The sequence below is a fragment of the Mustelus asterias genome, chromosome 20, assembly GCF_964213995.1.
Source record: "Mustelus asterias chromosome 20, sMusAst1.hap1.1, whole genome shotgun sequence".
NCBI lineage: Eukaryota > Metazoa > Chordata > Chondrichthyes > Carcharhiniformes > Triakidae > Mustelus > Mustelus asterias.
Window position 1 is genome coordinate 50,870,058 of NC_135820.1, and position 17,091 is coordinate 50,887,148.

Sequence of the window (17,091 nt, forward strand, 5' to 3'; positions counted from 1 at the left end):
ATGGGCACAACACAATGGTAAAATTGGGCACGTTAGGTGTTAAAATTGTCTTTTAATCCAAATCTCAAGTGCGCCACCCCCACCAGGTCAATGGCTTGCTGATGAAACTGCTCACCCGGCTTCCATTTAAAGCATGTTATCAAACTGAGTGCAGACACTCCACGGGTTTGCTCAGCATGTTCTTTCTAGTCTTGGACCAAGTTTCAGGTTTTTATTTGTTTCAGACATACAAATTAGGCCATTCGATCCTGGTCCACCTTTCAATAAGAACATGGCTGATCTGATTGTAACTTCAACCCCACACTCTTGCCTACCCCCAATAACCTTTAACCTCCTGGGTTCATCAAGAATCTTATCGCGCTCAGTCTTAAAAATATTCAAAGCCACTGCCTCCACTACCTTTTGAGGAAGAGTTCCAGAGATTCACGACCCTCTGAGAGGAAACATTTCTCCTCATCTCTGTCTTAAATGAGTGACCCCTAGTTTTTCAACAGTCAGTCCTGTTCTAGATTCTCTGACACGAGGAAACATCCTCTCCACATCCACCCTGGCAATACCCCTCAGGATTTGAAAAGTTTTAATCGAGTCACCTCTTATTCTTCTGAACTCTAGTGGATACAAACCCAGCCTCTCCAACTTTCCTCATAAGGCAACCAAACCATTTCTGGTATTAATCTAGTAAACCTTGTCTGAACTGCTTTGAATGCACTTAACATCATTCCTTAAATAAGGAGACCAATACTGTACACGATACTCCAGATGTGGTCTCACCAATGCCCTGTGCAACTGAAGCATAACCTCCCTACTTTGCAATCAATTGCCCTCACTATAAATGATAACATTCTATTATCTTTCCTAATTGATTGCTGTACCTATACACTCACCTTTCGTGATTCATGCACTCGGACAATCAGATCCCACTGCACCTCAGAGCTTTGCAATCTCTCACCATTTAGATAATAAGCTTCATTTTTATTCTTCCTGCCAAAATGCACAATTGTCTATGTTATACTCCATTTGCCAGACTTTTGCCCAAACACTTAACCTATATATGTCTTTTTGCCGCCTCCTTACGTCCTCTCTGCAATTTACTTTCCTATCTATCTTTGGATTTTCAGCAGATTTATCTTCAGCCCCTTCATCAAAGTCAGCTATATAAATTGAAAAATTGGAGGCCCCAGCACTAATCCCTGTGGCACACCACTTGTCACAAACTACCAACCAGAAAAAGATCAATATATGTTAACGCTGTTTCCTGTTAGTTAGCCAATCATCAATCCATGCCACTATGATAGAATACACCATGAGCTTTTATTTTAAACAAGAATCTTTGAAGTGGCAGCTTATCAAATACCTTCTGGAAATCTAAGTACAATACATCCACTGGTTCCCCTTTATCCACAACACATCTGAAATCTTCAAAGAGCTTATCCATTAACTATATACTTACTAATTACTATATACTTAATAATAACTATATACTATACAATTACTAAGGTCAGCAGTGCTATTGTCCTCGAGTCTAAATGTTAACAGCTTCAAACATGGTGAAAATAAAGTGAAATCATGATTATCGTATAAGATATGTGGAAAAAGGTTTAATTTTATTTGAGAAGTCCATCTATAGAATCCTACAGTGTAGAAAGAGGTCATTTGGCCCATCGAGTCTGCACTGATCACAATTCCGCCGAGGCCCTATCCCCATAACCCCATGCTTAACTAGAGTTAATCTCCCGACACTAAGGAGCAATTTGGCATGGCCAATCCACCTAACCCGCACATCTTTGGACTGTGGGGGAAAACTGGAGCATCCAGAGGAAATTCATGCAGACACGGGGAGCATGTGCAAATTCTACAGAGACAGTGACCCAAGCCAGAAATCGAACCCGGGTCCCTGGTGCTGTGAGGCAGCAGTGCTAACCACAGTGCTATCGTGCCACCCCGTATGCAGGAAAGGAGAAAATGTAAGGCTGCCAGTGTTGTATACATAAATGTGCTGAGCAAGTACTGTGCGCATAAATGATAGAAAAATATAAAAAGGTTGATTACTTTGAGTTTATGAAATTGCAAATGAGAGAAATGCCTGATGGATTTTTATTTTCCCCCTGATCAGATTAAGGTTGCCCTCTTGGGTTAAAAATCATATTTAAATATACCATTATTCAAACTGTTTTTGCATCTCTGGCTTCATTGCCAAGAAATTTGGCTTTATGCTGCTTCTAATCTTATGGTGCTATCAGACTATTTTGTTAGCATTACACAGGTGTGCGGCAGTAATTAGACAAGTAAATCAATGAAAAAGCATGCTTGTGAGGAGGGAAAGCACGTGATAAATGAGAGAACTTGTGCTGAAAGGAAAATATGATTTTGACTTCACTCATGTTGGGTGGCACAGTGGTTCGCACTGGTGCCTCACAGTGCCAGGGACCTGGGTTCAATTCCGGCTTCGGGTCACTGTCTGAGTGGAGTTTGCGCATTCTCCCCTGTGTCTGCGTGGGTTTCCCCTAGGTGCTCCAGTTTCCTCCCACAGTCCAAAGATGTGTGGGTTAGGTGGATTGGCCATGCTAAATTGCCCATTAGTGTCAGGAGGACTAGCAGGGTGAATCCATGGGGTTGCGGGGATGGAGCCTGGGTGGGATTGTTGTCGGTGCAGACTCGATGGGCCGGGTGGTCTCCTTCTGCACTGTAGGGATTCTATGATTCTATGAAATACAGAGGTCAGTTCAATCTGGAAAAACAAGTGACACATTCCTGCCTATTATTTTACATGGGAACTTCATGGCATTTTAACAGATGAGATATATAAAGTGAGATAAAAGACACATCCAGCGAGTCTTTTGTAGAATTTATGGAAGAATTTTGTAATAATGTGGTCCCACTGTATTCAAAGAAATCTACCTCATGTTTGGAGGTGGGACAGTAACACTGTCCCAAATTTGTGGCAGCACTGGTCCCATTTGAGTTTATTTTTAAATTTTTTCTTTAATAATGGGGTCACTGTATAACTACAAAGACACTTGTGGCTGAGTGTCAGCAATTTTAATAAGAACAAGAAGGAAAGCTTATCTTAGCTGTCTAAAGCAAGAGCATTTGTTGGGCAGTTAATTATTTAAATTTCATTTATTGAAAATTATGTAGACATTATGCTTCCAGTATGAATATCTCATGGTGTTTACCAAATATAACACACAGCCATTTTATTAATCTCAGCCACATGCTGTGACGTTTAGTTAAAACTAAATATTTTGTATTTAGCTGCTTCTACTTCTTAAACAGTTTGATGCTGAAGCTCTTCAAGAGGGCTTTAGGGTTATGACCACAGAATCTCTACAGTGCCGACAGAGGCCATTCGGCCCATCAAGTCTGCATCGACTCTCCAAAAGTGCATCCCACCCAGGCCCTCACCTGCACCCTATCCCTGTAACCCTGTGCATTTATCGTGGCTAATCCACCTAACCCGCACGTCTTTGGAGCGTGGGAGGAAACTGGAGCACCCGGAGGAAACCCACACAGACATGGGGAGAACGTGCAAACTCCACCCAGACAGACAGTCACCCGAGGCCAGGATTGAACCCCGGTCCCTGGCGCTGTGAGGCAGCAGTGCCAACCACTGTGCCACCCCAACTAGGACAGAACAGAATTTCTCTCTGCCCCATTCCAGAAGTCAGAGTCGGGGCATCATCAACTTTTCAGTGAGTGCCCAAGACGTTATTGGCACAACTTTCCGCAACGCAAGTAAGACAGCTGTGTAAGGTCTTAAAAACTATTTCAAATCTCTCATTTTGTATATGCTGATTTGTCAATGGGAAATTGATTGTCCTGTGCAGAAAAACTGATCTTTGCAAATTTTCAGCAGGATCAGATCCTAGCAAGCAATTACACTGGCTTTACATTGGAAAACATTTTGCCGGGGTTAATGGAAATGGAAATGACAACAATTCCAATGGAAATCATTCTGCGAATCGTGCCTTTTTCTGTGATTTTAAGATGATGGTTATTACAAAGTGCCCATCCCAATTTCAGAACCAGATTAACATCTGCAGAAGAGTGGTGATTGGGTAAACACCAAACCTTCTCTTTAAGTCAGCCTGTTTCAAGACGTTTCCTTTTAATGTTGTTTATTTTTTTGGGGACTGATTTTCCAATTTGCGTTGCCATTTTTGCTTGAATGTTCTTTGGTCCTACCCCTCCCCTCTGCTGCGTTCTGGGCAAGTTGCCACCATGGTCTGATGCCAGGGCCAACATCAAGGCTGTGGGGGGAGATCGAGGCCCCAGACCCTGGGGCAGGTGTGCAGGGCAGGGAACCTGACTTAAAAGCTCAGTCAGTACAGTCACTGTCTCCTGGAGAGATTTCATGGCAGCTTGGAATGGGGAGCTGCCGACTGGGCTGTGCAGCATGAGTAACCCGAGTGGGTGTGGGTGAGTGTGTGGAGGGAGTGTGGCCCCTTACTCAATCTCTGGGAAAGGAGGGAGAGAACGAGTAGGAAAGGGAAGAAAGCAGAAAGGAGAGAGAGAGAGAGAGAAGCAGAGTGGGAATGGAGAGAGAAAGACAGGGTGAAGAAAGAGGGTGTGTGGGTAACGAGCAAAAGAGAAAGAGAGTGGAAAGGAGAGAGAGAGACAGGGTGGAAAATGAGACGGAAAAAAAGGTGGAAAAGAGAAAGAGAGAAAAAGGGAGTGGGAATGGAGGGACAGATTGGGAAAGGAGAGAGAGAGAGACACACACACACAGAGTGAGAAATGAGAGTGACAGAAAGGGAAAGGGAAGGAAAAGAGAGAGAGAGAGACAGACAGACAGACAGAATGGGAAATAAGAAAGAGAGACTGAGGGCAGAAAATTTTTGGCCATGTTCTGCCCAAAACCAGAAAATCCCACCCGAGATCAACGGACCTCTGCTTGGTTCCCCCCCCCCCCCCCACCCAACCCCTACAATTCCCATGTGGGCGAGATGGGAAAACTCCCCCCTTTGCAAGGAGAGAGACAGAGTGAAAGCAAATAAATGGTTGAATGAATATTCAGGAGTGCTGCGGATGAGACACAGAAGCTATGTTACTTGTGTGGGAAATTTAAAGTACGCTTACTTTAAATTTATAAAGTATTTCTATTATATTCAGTGATTTATTTTATTTTGCAAGCTATTCTAGCTAGGAGTGCACAGTGCTGCATGTTTACGATACACTACGTTAACTTGTATGTTTGTTTTTCCAGGTGAGAAATGTCCGATTCCTATGGGAACAATGATTCACTTTAAGTTCTGATTTTCAGGAACATAACCATAACTTTGTGAGGACTTAAGTCCCTCCCAAACTCCTCCCTTGTTAATCCAGACAATGGGGTTCACTTCCCGCTAGAAAGGAGAGCTTTCAGGATTTATGTACTTGAATAGAAAAGCATGATTTAAAGGGAATTGCAGCATTTTGGGTAAAAGAGCAAGAGAAAAAGTAATTCCTCTCCAATTTATCAAGAATTGCACTCATGAATATTTACTTTCTCAATGCTGAACTTTGCCTCAGATCTTTTAGGGGAATTAGAATTTCTGTATGTGTTGTGTGTGTGCTATGTAAAGGTACTGTATCAGCATTGACCTACATGTGAAATTTTGTTGCAACATAAATCCCAGTATTCGTCGAGAATCCAGCTGGAAATACTGAATTCTATAAACTGTACAGCATTTGTAACAACTCACAAGACTGTTAAATAGCTGGTAAGTGGGATACAACAACTTTCTAGGTGCCCAGATCCACCAACAACCTGTTCTGGTCCCTCCACACCGACGCCAAAGTTAAGAAAGCCCACCAATGCCTCTACCTCCTCAGGACCCTCACCAACTTTTCCAGATACACCATTGAAAGCATCCTTTCCGGCTGGAACGAAGCCCAATCCATCACAGAAACCAGCATCCCATCCATTGGCTCTGTCTATATTTCCCACTGCCTCGGAAAAGCAGCCAGCATAATCTAGGACCCCCATGCACCCCGGACATTCACTCTTCCACCTTCTTCCGTCGGGATAAAGGTACAAAAGTCTGAGGTCACGTACCAACCAACTCAAGAACAACTTCTTCCCTGCTGCCATCAGACTTTTGAATGGACCTACCTCATATTAAGTTGATCTTTCTCTACACCCTAGCTATGAATGTAACACTACATTCTGCATCCTCTCCTTTCCCTCGCTATGAACGGTATGCTTTGTCTGTATAGCGCGCAAGAACTAATACTTTTCACTGTATATCAATACATGTGATAATAATAAATCAAATCAATGCTATGGTTAGCAGAACTATAACTTTTGTACCAGGTGCATTACTGAGCCGAGCATTGTCTGAGAGTCGTTGCTTGAACATGGCAAAAATGCAATAGACAAGTACCTTTGAGTAGTCAAATCCATGCTTCTCCTTTACACCGTTTCTATTGAGCGTGTAATTGTAAAACCGCGAATTCTTTACTAATCCAACCCACTCACGCCAACCAGGTGGAATGTAGCTGCCATTGTACTCATTCAGATACTTCCCAAAGAAAGCTGGAATACAAAAGGAGGAAATTAAATATCATCTAGTTCCAACAGCTGTGCATTTAGCCTGCTGCATTCAACAGATCCCATTAACAGATTAGCAAATGCAGGGTGCCGAACAGTTCATTTTCAGAGATCTGCATCAAAAGGTCTCGAGTTGTTCCCAAGTCTCTGTTGACGTCATGCAGTTACCAGCTGCCAGGAGGTATATGCAGTTGACCTCGTAGAGCAGAAATTGCTTGGTTGATCCTATCTGGCCTGGTATAAATTTCACTGGAATTATCTCAAACCAATCCGGGAACCTGCCGAAGTGTCTAGTTTCTAGAATGGCCTTGAGATTTGCATTTCCCTACACTCAGCACTCACTCCTTGGCCTCACAAAAATCGAGCATAAGGTTGGAGGCTGAAATGACCAGTGGGAAGAGCCTCCCAGTAGCCTGATTGATGACCAATGGGTGAGAGGGAATTGTGGGTTGGGAGGGGAGGGGTCCCAGACCGAGATTGTAAAGAGAGCTTTTTTTTTAACTAACTGGTTTATTTATAGATTTGACTCATTTGCAATGGATTATTGTTGAAAGTCAATTTCTGTGTTCTGGGAGGTGGAGGTCGCCAGGCTGGACAGAGCAGGAATGCCAATTTCCTGGCCGATTGGGCCTGGTGAGTAGACAAGATGTGCTTGTAATTGTGCAGGGTTTGAACCAGCAAATTGAGTGCCATCCCCCTAACTCTGCAAAGTTTGGAAGGATCGATGTTTGAGGGAACAAACAAGCAGATTTCCAGTGAGTACCAGGATCATGGCTCATGGAAATTCATCCTGTTTGATTTGTACAGTAACCTCTTGTCCTATCCTGAGAGGAGTGCCCCATCTCCATTCAGCATCTCTGCAGAGAACAGAAAACACGAGGTGTGAACATTAAAAGATCACCAAATGAGATGTAGCCAACCTTTACTCTTCAAATCCTGAATGTTTAATAATTACAGCCCTAGCAAAGAATCATGATTTGCAAACAAATAATTTGTCAACTATGGTACTTAGGGCGGTACTCTTGGTTTAATCTTAGCAGTATCCTCTCCAAGTCAAAGGTTGAGAGTTCAATGTCCGTTCCAGAAACTAGGAAGGACGGCACAGTGGTTAGCACTGCTGTCTCACAGCACTAGGGACCCGGGTTCAATTCCAGCCTTGGGTGACTGTGTGGAGTTTGCATGTTCATAGAATCATAGAAACACTACAGTGCAGAAAGAGGCCATTCGGCCCATCGAGTCTGCACCGACAACAATCCCACCCTATCCCCAGCACCCCACATATTTACCCCATTAATCCCTCTAACCTACGCATCCCGGGACACTAAGGGGCAATTTAGTATGGCCAATCAACCTAAATGCACATCTTTGGACTGTGGGAGGAAACCGGAGCACCTGGAGGAAACCCACGCAAACACGGGGAGAATGTGCAAATTCCACACAAGGAGTGACCCAAACCGGGAATCGAACCCAGGTCCCTGGAGCTCTGAGGCAGCAGTGCTAACCACCGTGCCACTATGCCGCTGTGTTCTCCCCGTGTCTGCATGGGCTTTCTCCAGGTGTCCTGTTTCCTCCCACAATCCAAAGATATGTAGGGTAGATGGATTGGCAATGCTGAATTGCCTCTTAATGTCCAACAATGTGTAGGATTAGCCGTGGTAAATGTGCTGGGTTACAGTGATAGGATTTGGGGCGGGCTTAGGTAAAATGCTCTTTCAGAGAGTTGGTGTTGACCCAATGGGCCAAATGGCCTCCTTTTGCACCGTAGGGATTCTATGGCTCTATAATCTTGGTTGACACTTCAATGGAGTATTGAGAGGGATGTTGATCCAAGTTAGATTTAGAAAAACTTTTTATTTATCACTTCGAGCTCTGACCCCTTTGCAAAGGATGTCTGTATTCATGTGCAGGGGGGGAGGGTACATACTTGCAGAAATACCAGATTTCTGGGCAGTTTGTATTAACTTGGCAATCCTACACAAATTGAAGAGTGTTCAATGTCTGCTGTCATTTCTGGTGGAAGAAAGCTGGAACTTAGAACAAGCTGCTAATCCAATTTCTCTATCCCACCCACCCAATACTGGAGGCACACTGGACAAAATCTGAGCTGCATTGCTTCAACACAGCTGGTATCACTGGAAAGTAGAGCAAATTATGTTAGTAAAAACATCGAAAATTAGATTTTAAAGAGAAATTAACTATTCAATATAGGATATATTTTTAAATAAAAGTGGTTAAAATCATCAAACAGAAAGGAATATGTGCAGTAAAATGGCAGATATATCTTATGTAGTTTTGTATTACAGGTCAAAATCATTACAGGACAACTATGTTGGATATCAAAAGTTAAGAAATGACAATATTTGGGCTCGTCTCAGTATCATACTTTGTGAGTTGAAAATTAGGAGAAAATATCAATCCTGGGAGCATGAAATTTCTAAAACTGTATGCACCACTTAGAAACATAGAAACTAGAAGCAGGAGTAGGCCATTGGGCCTTCGAGCCTGCTCCGCCATTCATTATGATCATGGCTGATCATCAAATTCAATATCCTGATCCTGCCTTCCCCCCATTTCCCTTGATCCATTTAGCCCTAAGAGCTACTAAAAGTTTCTTTTTGAAATATTGAAATCACTTGGGGTTACGACGTGACAAAATAATGCAAAAACTATTAGCTTCAATCCACTAATGGCTAAAGAGTGGACAAAGTCAGTCCAAAACCCTACAATCTCACTGGAATATAATTTGTTTCCAGTTAATCAAAAGGCACAAAGTTTGTTTTCTCTTTGAGAAATTTCATGTGGGAGTGTCTTACTTTTCTGTAGCTCTCAAAATAGTTATCCATTTTGTGTCCCGGATCATATATTAAATTATTTTCAACATTTTGAAGGATGTATGTTGCATGGTACAGTTGAATGGAAGCACAAGTGCACAGAAGATATCATCAACATTATCTTCCGTATGAACTGAACACGAATCTTATTTGATGTGCTGTAAGTGAAAATTTCTGACCATTAGACAAGACGTGCATTGTGGGCTGATTTGACTGGACCTCACTGGTTGATTTCAAAATGCAGTCTTTAGTGCTTTTGTGTGTATGCCAAAAACAAACTAGGTTTTGTGAATAGCTTAATTGAAAACAGATTCTTGATTCGAGATGGAGCCCTGATCCCAATTCCATTAAAACCACAGGTGGTATGTAATTTTACAAAGCAAAGGTTCATAGAATGTCACAGCAGGGTAGGGTGTTGGGCCATCATTCTCAATTTTGAGTTTCTGAAAGAGTTATTTAGTGCCAATAACGTGTCCTTTTTTAAATTCATTTACGGGACATGGGTGTCGCTGGCTGACTAGCATTTATTGCCTCCCCCTAGTTGCCCGAGGGCAGTTGAGAGTCAATCACATTGCTGTGGCTCTGGAGTCACATGTAGGCCAGACTGGGTAAGGACGGCAGATTTCCACCCCTAAAGGACATTAGTGAACCAGATGGGTTTTTCCGACCATCGACAATGGTTTTCACGGTCATCATTAGATTTTTAATTCCAGATATTTTTATTGAATTCAAATTCCACGCATCTGCCATGGCGGGATTCAAACCTGGGTCCCCAGAACATTAGCTGAGTTTCTGGATTAATACTCTAGCGATTATACCACCAGGCCATCGCCTTCCCTTTTCCCATAACCATTTAATATTTTCTTTCTGTAGTGCTTACCTTTTAAAACCTATTATGCACTAGCTTTCACTAGTTGTTGCTGCTATTTTCTAACAAATTTTAGGCTAGAATTTTAACAGGGACAGAATTCCCACCATTGGGGCTAAGGAGACCTTGCTTTGGCAGATGGCAGAATTTTGTTCACAGCACCAATTCGCAGTTGCCACTGGGACTGCAACCATTATTAAGGAGCGCGGCTCCCAAGAATACTTATCCACTTAGCTTTAAAAACCTATTATAGATTTTATTTTCACCAATTACTGCTAAAGTATTTACTTTCAAACAAATTTTAGGCCAGTGGACTGGAAGCTCAGCAGCGCCATTTGCTCGTGGTGGTCATTGCTGGAGCTGCACATGCAGGATAAGAGGTGTCATCCTTAATGTATACGAGCTTGAGAACAGAAGCCATTTCATGCACCGTTTGGAATACGGTGTCAGTAATATTTCATTGAAATCGGGTGGAGCTTGATACCTGTAAGAAAGCCATTCACTGTAAGAAACAGCAGTGAATAAGTAAAACTTCAGTCTGCAACTTTGTACTGGACATTGATCACAGGGCGAGTCATCATTGCTTTGAATATTCAAATGCCATCTCCTATGGAGATGAAGGGAGATGTGAAAATAACCTGGAAGTTCTTCCAGTTGCAATGGTGGAATTATGAAATTGCCAGTTAGACAAGAAAAGTGGATAAGTTAGCAACTCTTATCAGTGGTGAGGAAAGAGCACAACAAGCTGTTTTGCATTCTAGACCTCCGTTTGGGGCTGAAAAGCCAGTCTTGAGAAATTTGAGGGGCCCAGAACACCTACTTTGACCCCTACACTAATGTTATTTCTGAACATTTGATTTGATTTATTATTGTCACATGTATTGGTATACAGTGAAAAGTATGGTTTCTTGCTCATTATAGAGACAAAGCATACCGTTCATAGTGAAGGAAACGAGAGAGTGCAGAATGTACTGTTACAGTCTTAACTAGGGTGTAGAGAAGAATCAACTTAATGGCAAGGTAGGTCCATTCAAAAGTCTGACAGCAGCAGGGAAGAAGCTGTTCTTGAGTCTGTTGGTACGTGACCTCAGACTTTTGTATCTTTTTCCTGACAGAAGAAGGTGGAAGAGGGAATGTCCAGGGTGCGTGGGGTCCTTAATTATGCTGGCTGCTTTGCCGAGGCAGGGGAAGTGTAGACAGAGTCAAATGATGGGAGGCTGGTTTGCATGATGGATTGGGCTACATTCATGACCTTTTGTAGTTTCTTACGGTCTTGGGCAGAACAGGAGCCATACCAAGCTGTGATTCAACCAGAAAGAATGCTTTCTATGATGCATCTGTGAAAGTTGGTGAAAGTTGTAGCTGACATGCCAAAGTTCCTTAGTCTTCTGAGAAAGTAGAGGCGTTGGTGGACTTTCTTAACTATAACGTTGACATGGGGGACCAGGACAGGTTGTTGGTGATCTGGACACTTAAAAACTTGAAGCTCTCGACCCTTTCTACTTCGTCCCCGTTGATGTAGACAAAAGCATGTTCTCCACTACGCTTCCTAAAGTCGATGACAATCGCCTTCATTTTGTTGACATTGAGGGAGAGATTATTGTTGCCGCACCAGTTCACCAGATTCTCTATCTCATTCCTGTACTCTGTCTCGTCATTGTTTGAGATCCGACCCACTACAGTGGTGTCGTCAGCAAACTTGAAAATCGAGTTGGAGCGGAAATTGGCCACACTGTCATAGGTGTATAAGGGGTATAATGGGGGCTGAGAACACAGCCTTGTGGGGCACCAGTTTTGAGGATGATTGTGGAGGTGTTGTTGCCTGTCCTTACTGATTATGGTCTTTGGGTTAAGAAGTTCAGGATCCAATCGCAGAAGGAGGGGCCGAGGCCCAGGCCACGGAGCTTAGAGATGAGTTTCATAGGAATAATGGTGTTGAAGGCTGAGCTGTAGTCAATAAATAGGAGTCTGACTTCGGTGTCTTTGTTATCTAGGTGTTCCAGAGCTGAGTGCAGGGCCAGGGAGATGGCATCTGCTGTGGACCTGTTGCAGTGGTAGGCGAACCGTAGTGGATCCAGGCAGTCCGGGAGGCTGGAATTGATTTGTGTCATGACTAACCTTTCAAAGCACTTCATAATGATGGATGTCAGAGCCACCGGGCGATAGTCGTTAAGGCACGCTGACTGGCTTTTCAGCCATTTCATCCAATCCTTTTCTCATGTTCACCACCAGAACTCAGGAAGAGGGGAAAAGTATTGGTCTGTACGTGACTGCACTAAGACGTCAGGCTGAATCTCGTGAGTTTGAGCAACTGAAGGATAATCTGATCAGAGATAGATAGGATATCATAGGAGCAAAAGATCCCGCTGTGAAAGCATATTTGCTGACAGAAGAGAACCTTACATGCAAGAAAACTATTGACATATACAGAAGCTCTGAGGTTATTAATCATCAACTGGAGAATATTAACAGAGAAACAAATGACGCTGTGTATTATGCTGAGATGCAGTCTAGGATTTACAAGTGTAAGACAAGGGAGAAGTGGAAGAAATATTTACAGGAGTACCAGCAAAAGTATCGAGGCAGATTATAGGGTGCAAGTATTGTGAAGGACACCACACAAAAGAAAAGGAAACATGTCCAGCCCAGGGAAAACAGTTCTCTAAGTGCAAGAATCTGAATCACTTTGCACGCAAGTGCTTTCATAGAAACCCTACAGTGCAGAAGGAGGCCATTCGGCCCATCGAGTCTGCACCGACCACAATCCCACCCAGGCCCTACCCCCACATATTTTACCCACTAAGCCCCCTAACCTACACATCCCAGGATTCTAAGGGGCAATTTTTTTTTTAACCTGGCCAATCAACCTAACCTGCACATCTTTGGACTGTGGGAGGAAACTGGAGCACCCGGAGGAAACCCACGCAGACACGAGGAGAATGTGCAAACTCCACACAGATAGTGACCCGAGCCGGGAATCGAACTCGGGACCCTGGAGCTGTGAAGCAGCAGTGCTAACCACTGCGCTACCGTGCCGCCCTGGAAAGAAGTAAAGCAAGCCCAAGGTCAGCTGCTGAAGCAATATCGGATGATGATTTCAATGAATCTACACCTCAGAACAGATTGGCACCACCATGTCTCAAGGTAACAAATGATTTAATGATGACTGTAAAAGGAGTTAATGTAAAGCATCAGACAGACACTGTGTTATGCCCAATATCATGAACTTCACAAACTTGTCTGAAGTTGCTCAAGATGGCAAGGTGGATTGGCCATGCTAAATTGCCCCTTAGTATCCCAAGATGTGTAGGTTAGATAGATTCAGTAAGAAGTTTAACAACACCAGGTTAAAGTCCAACAGGTTTATTTGGTAGCAAAAGCCACACAAGCTTTCGAGGCTCTGAGCCCCTTCTTCAGGTGAGTGGGAATTCTGTTCACAAACAGAACTTATAAGACACAGACTCAATTTACATGAATAATGGTTGGAATGCGAATACTTACAACTAATCCAGTCTTTAAGAAACAAAACAATGGGAGTGGAGAGAGCATCAAGACAGGCTAAAAAGATGTGTATTGTCTCCAGACAAGACAGCCAGTGAAACTCTGCAGGTCCACGCAACTGTGGGAGTTACAAATAGTGTGACATAAATTCTGATTCTAGGATCGCATGATAAAGACTCAGGAGGAAAAAAGCAGAAATATTTATGTGAAATAGTGTGACATAAACCCAATATCCCGGTTGAGGCCGTCCTTGTGTGTGCGGAACCTGGCTATCAGTTTCTGCTCCGCGACTCTGCGCTGTCGTGTGTCGCGAAGGCCGCCTTGGAGAACGCTTACCCGAATATCAGAGGCCGAATGCCCGTGACCGCTGAAGTGCTCCCCAACAGGAAGAGAACAGTCTTGCCTGGTGATTGTCGAGCGGTGTTCATTCATCCGTTGTCGCAGCGTCTGCATAGTTTCCCCAATGTACCATGCCTCGGGACATCCTTTCTTGCAGCGTATCAGGTAGACAACGTTGGCCGAGTTGCAAGAGTATGTACCGTGTACCTGGTGGATGGTGTTCTCACGTGAGATGATGGCATCTGTGTCGATGATCCGGCACGTCTTGCAGAGGTTGCTGTGGCAGGGTTGTGTGGTGTCTTGGTCACTGTTCTCCTGAAGGCTGGGTAGTTTGCTGCGGACAATGGTCTGTTTGAGGTTGTGCGGTTGTTTGAAGGCAAGAAGTGGGGGTGTGGGGATGGCCTTGGCGAGATGTTCGTCTTCATCAATGACATGTTGAAGGCTCCGGAGGAGATGCCGTAGCTTCTCCGCTCCGGGGAAGTACTGGACAACGAAGGGTACTCTGTCCACTGTGTCCCGTGTTTGTCTTCTGAGGAGGTCGGTGCGGTTTTTCGCTGTGGCGCGTTGGAACTGTTGATCAATGAGTCTAGCGCCATATCCTGTTCTTATGAGGGCATCTTTCAGCGTCTGGAGGTGTCTGTTGCGATCCTCCTCATCCGAGCAGATCCTGTGTATACGGAGGGCTTGTCCGTAGGGGATGGCTTCTTTAACGTGTTTAGGGTGGAAGCTGGAGAAGTGGAGCATCGTGAGGTTATCCGTGGGCTTGCGGTACAGTGAGGTGCTGAGGTGACCGTCCTTAATGGAGATGCGCGTGTCCAAGAATGCAACCGATTCCGGAGAGTAGTCTATGGTGAGCCTGATGGTGGGATGGAACTTGTTGATGTCATCATAGAGTTGTTTCAGTGATTGTTCACCATGAGTCCAAAGGAAGAAAATGTCATCGATGTATCTAGTGTATAGCACCGGTTGAAGGTCCCGTGCGGTGAAGAAGTCTTGTTCGAACCTGTGCATGAAGATGTTGGCATATTGAGGTGCAAATTTGGTCCCCATGGCTGTTCCGTGTGTCTGGATGAAGAACTGGTTGTTGAAGGTGAAGATATTGTGGTCCAGGATGATTGTGGTCCAGGATGATAGATTAGCCATGGGGAATGTGTAGGATTACGGGGAAAGGACGGGGGAAGAGGGACTGGGTAAGATATTCCGTCAGGGAGTCAGTGCAGACTTGACAGGCCAAATGGCCTCTTCTGCACTGTAGGGATTTGATGATTCTATGATTTTATGATTCTATGACAACCCAAAAATGATGCCACTGAACATAAAATTGAGGCTATATAATGGAATGATGCTTATCCTGAGAGGACAGACTGAGCTGAGAGCCTGATGTAATGAGAAGAGAGAAGAAATACAATTCCAAATAAAATTCTCTTATCTCAGTGGAAACAAGTCAAATGCTTAGACAGCTAGCCCTCCAGAGCAGGTCTGTAATGTTTTGCACAGCACAAAGCCATGAAAAAATGCTAGAGAATTACAAAGATGTTCGTGAGTCCTGGATGCCTTCCTCATGAATATCATCTTAAAGTAAATGAGAGCATGCAAATAACATAGCATCTTCCAAGGAGAGTTCCAGCTGTCCTCAAGTCTAGCTTGAAAGATAAAGGAGCGTGAAAAGATGGGAGTAAATAAGAAAATGAGAATCCTACAGGCTGGATCAGCAGCAGTGACAAATACTGGAAAGCTGAGAGTGGGCATAGATCCAAAGGACCTCAATAAAGCTTTGAAGAGATCTCGCTACTCCATGCCAACTATTAAAGAAATTCTGTCTTAATTTGCTGAGGCAAAGGTCTTAACTACTCTAGATGTGAAGGATGAATGCAGGCAAGTGGAGTTGGATGAAAGCAGCAGTTTCCTGACCAAGTTCTGGATGCCATTAAGGAGGTACAGATGGTTGTGCATGCTGTTTGACATTTCTATTGCTCTGGAAGTGTATCAATACTGACAGCATGAGACAGTCAATGATCTTCCAGGAGTGGAAGCAATTGTAGATGATCTGCTAGTCTATACATATGGAGATAGGATGGAAGAAGCCATCACAGATCATGATCAGAGTCTAGTGACTCTGTTATCGAGAGCTCACCAGATGAAACAAAAGCTGAAGAAGAAGAAACCCCTGCAACTAAGATGACTGAAGTCAAGTACATAGATCGTGCACTGACAATAAAATGAGTTTGCCCTGATCCTGATAAAGTGAGAGCAGTAGCAGAGTTACAGCAACCAACAGATGTGAAGACAATGCAATGACTTTTGGATTTGTGAACTGCCGAGCTAGGTTCTTATCCAATTTGTCATCAGAGTGTGGACCTCTACACAAGCCCACTGCAAAGGATGTTCAGTGGTATTGGGCACAGAGCAAGAAGCAGCTTTCACCTGTATTAAACAACGAGTGATGGCAATGCCAGTGATGAGGTACAACAATGTTAACAATGAAATCACCCTGTAATGTGATGCCAACAAGAGAGGACTTGGAGTAACCCTCAGGAGAGAGAAAGTGATATACAGGTTTAACCATAAGCAACTTCAAAGTGGCTTTCTCAAACCACTTCTACTGGCTCTAAAACATCTGCAAGGGATGTTACTTTGTTTGCAGAGACATCATTTGGAAGTGAAGTACAAGCAAGGGAAGCGGATGTACATTGTTGACATACTGTCCACAGCTCCACACCCTTTGAAAAAAATTGATGATGCTACTAGAGTGTGAAATCTTCCAGATCCACTCAGAAGCAGCAGCATGACATGTTCTGGAGGTCATCAACCCAGCAGAGACAAATATGAAAGACAAGGATCTTGCTCAGATCAAGCAAAAGACACAATGTGATGCAACTCTCCAAGGGCTGCAGGAGGTGGTGATGCAAGACCACATGTGTTGTGAGAAGAGAGCATTGGGAATACAGGAGTGAAGTTATGTTTGTACAAAACAAGTAGAGTCATCATTCCTTAAGGAAATGAGGAAAGAGATGTTGAAA

At 43.7% G+C, this 17,091-nt stretch overlaps 1 protein-coding gene across 2 annotated transcripts in view; it reads right to left on the bottom strand.

Annotated features, from left to right (window-relative positions):
- The window catches only part of LOC144508528 (extracellular sulfatase Sulf-2-like), a 347,976-nt gene that overhangs the window by 97,807 nt on the left and 233,078 nt on the right, over positions 1-17,091 (bottom strand). For both annotated transcript variants that reach the window (XM_078236521.1, XM_078236520.1), the window contains exon 6: positions 6,366-6,517. In XM_078236521.1, coding sequence (XP_078092647.1) covers positions 6,366-6,517 — 152 coding nt within the window. The remainder of the gene's footprint in view (positions 1-6,365; positions 6,518-17,091) is intronic.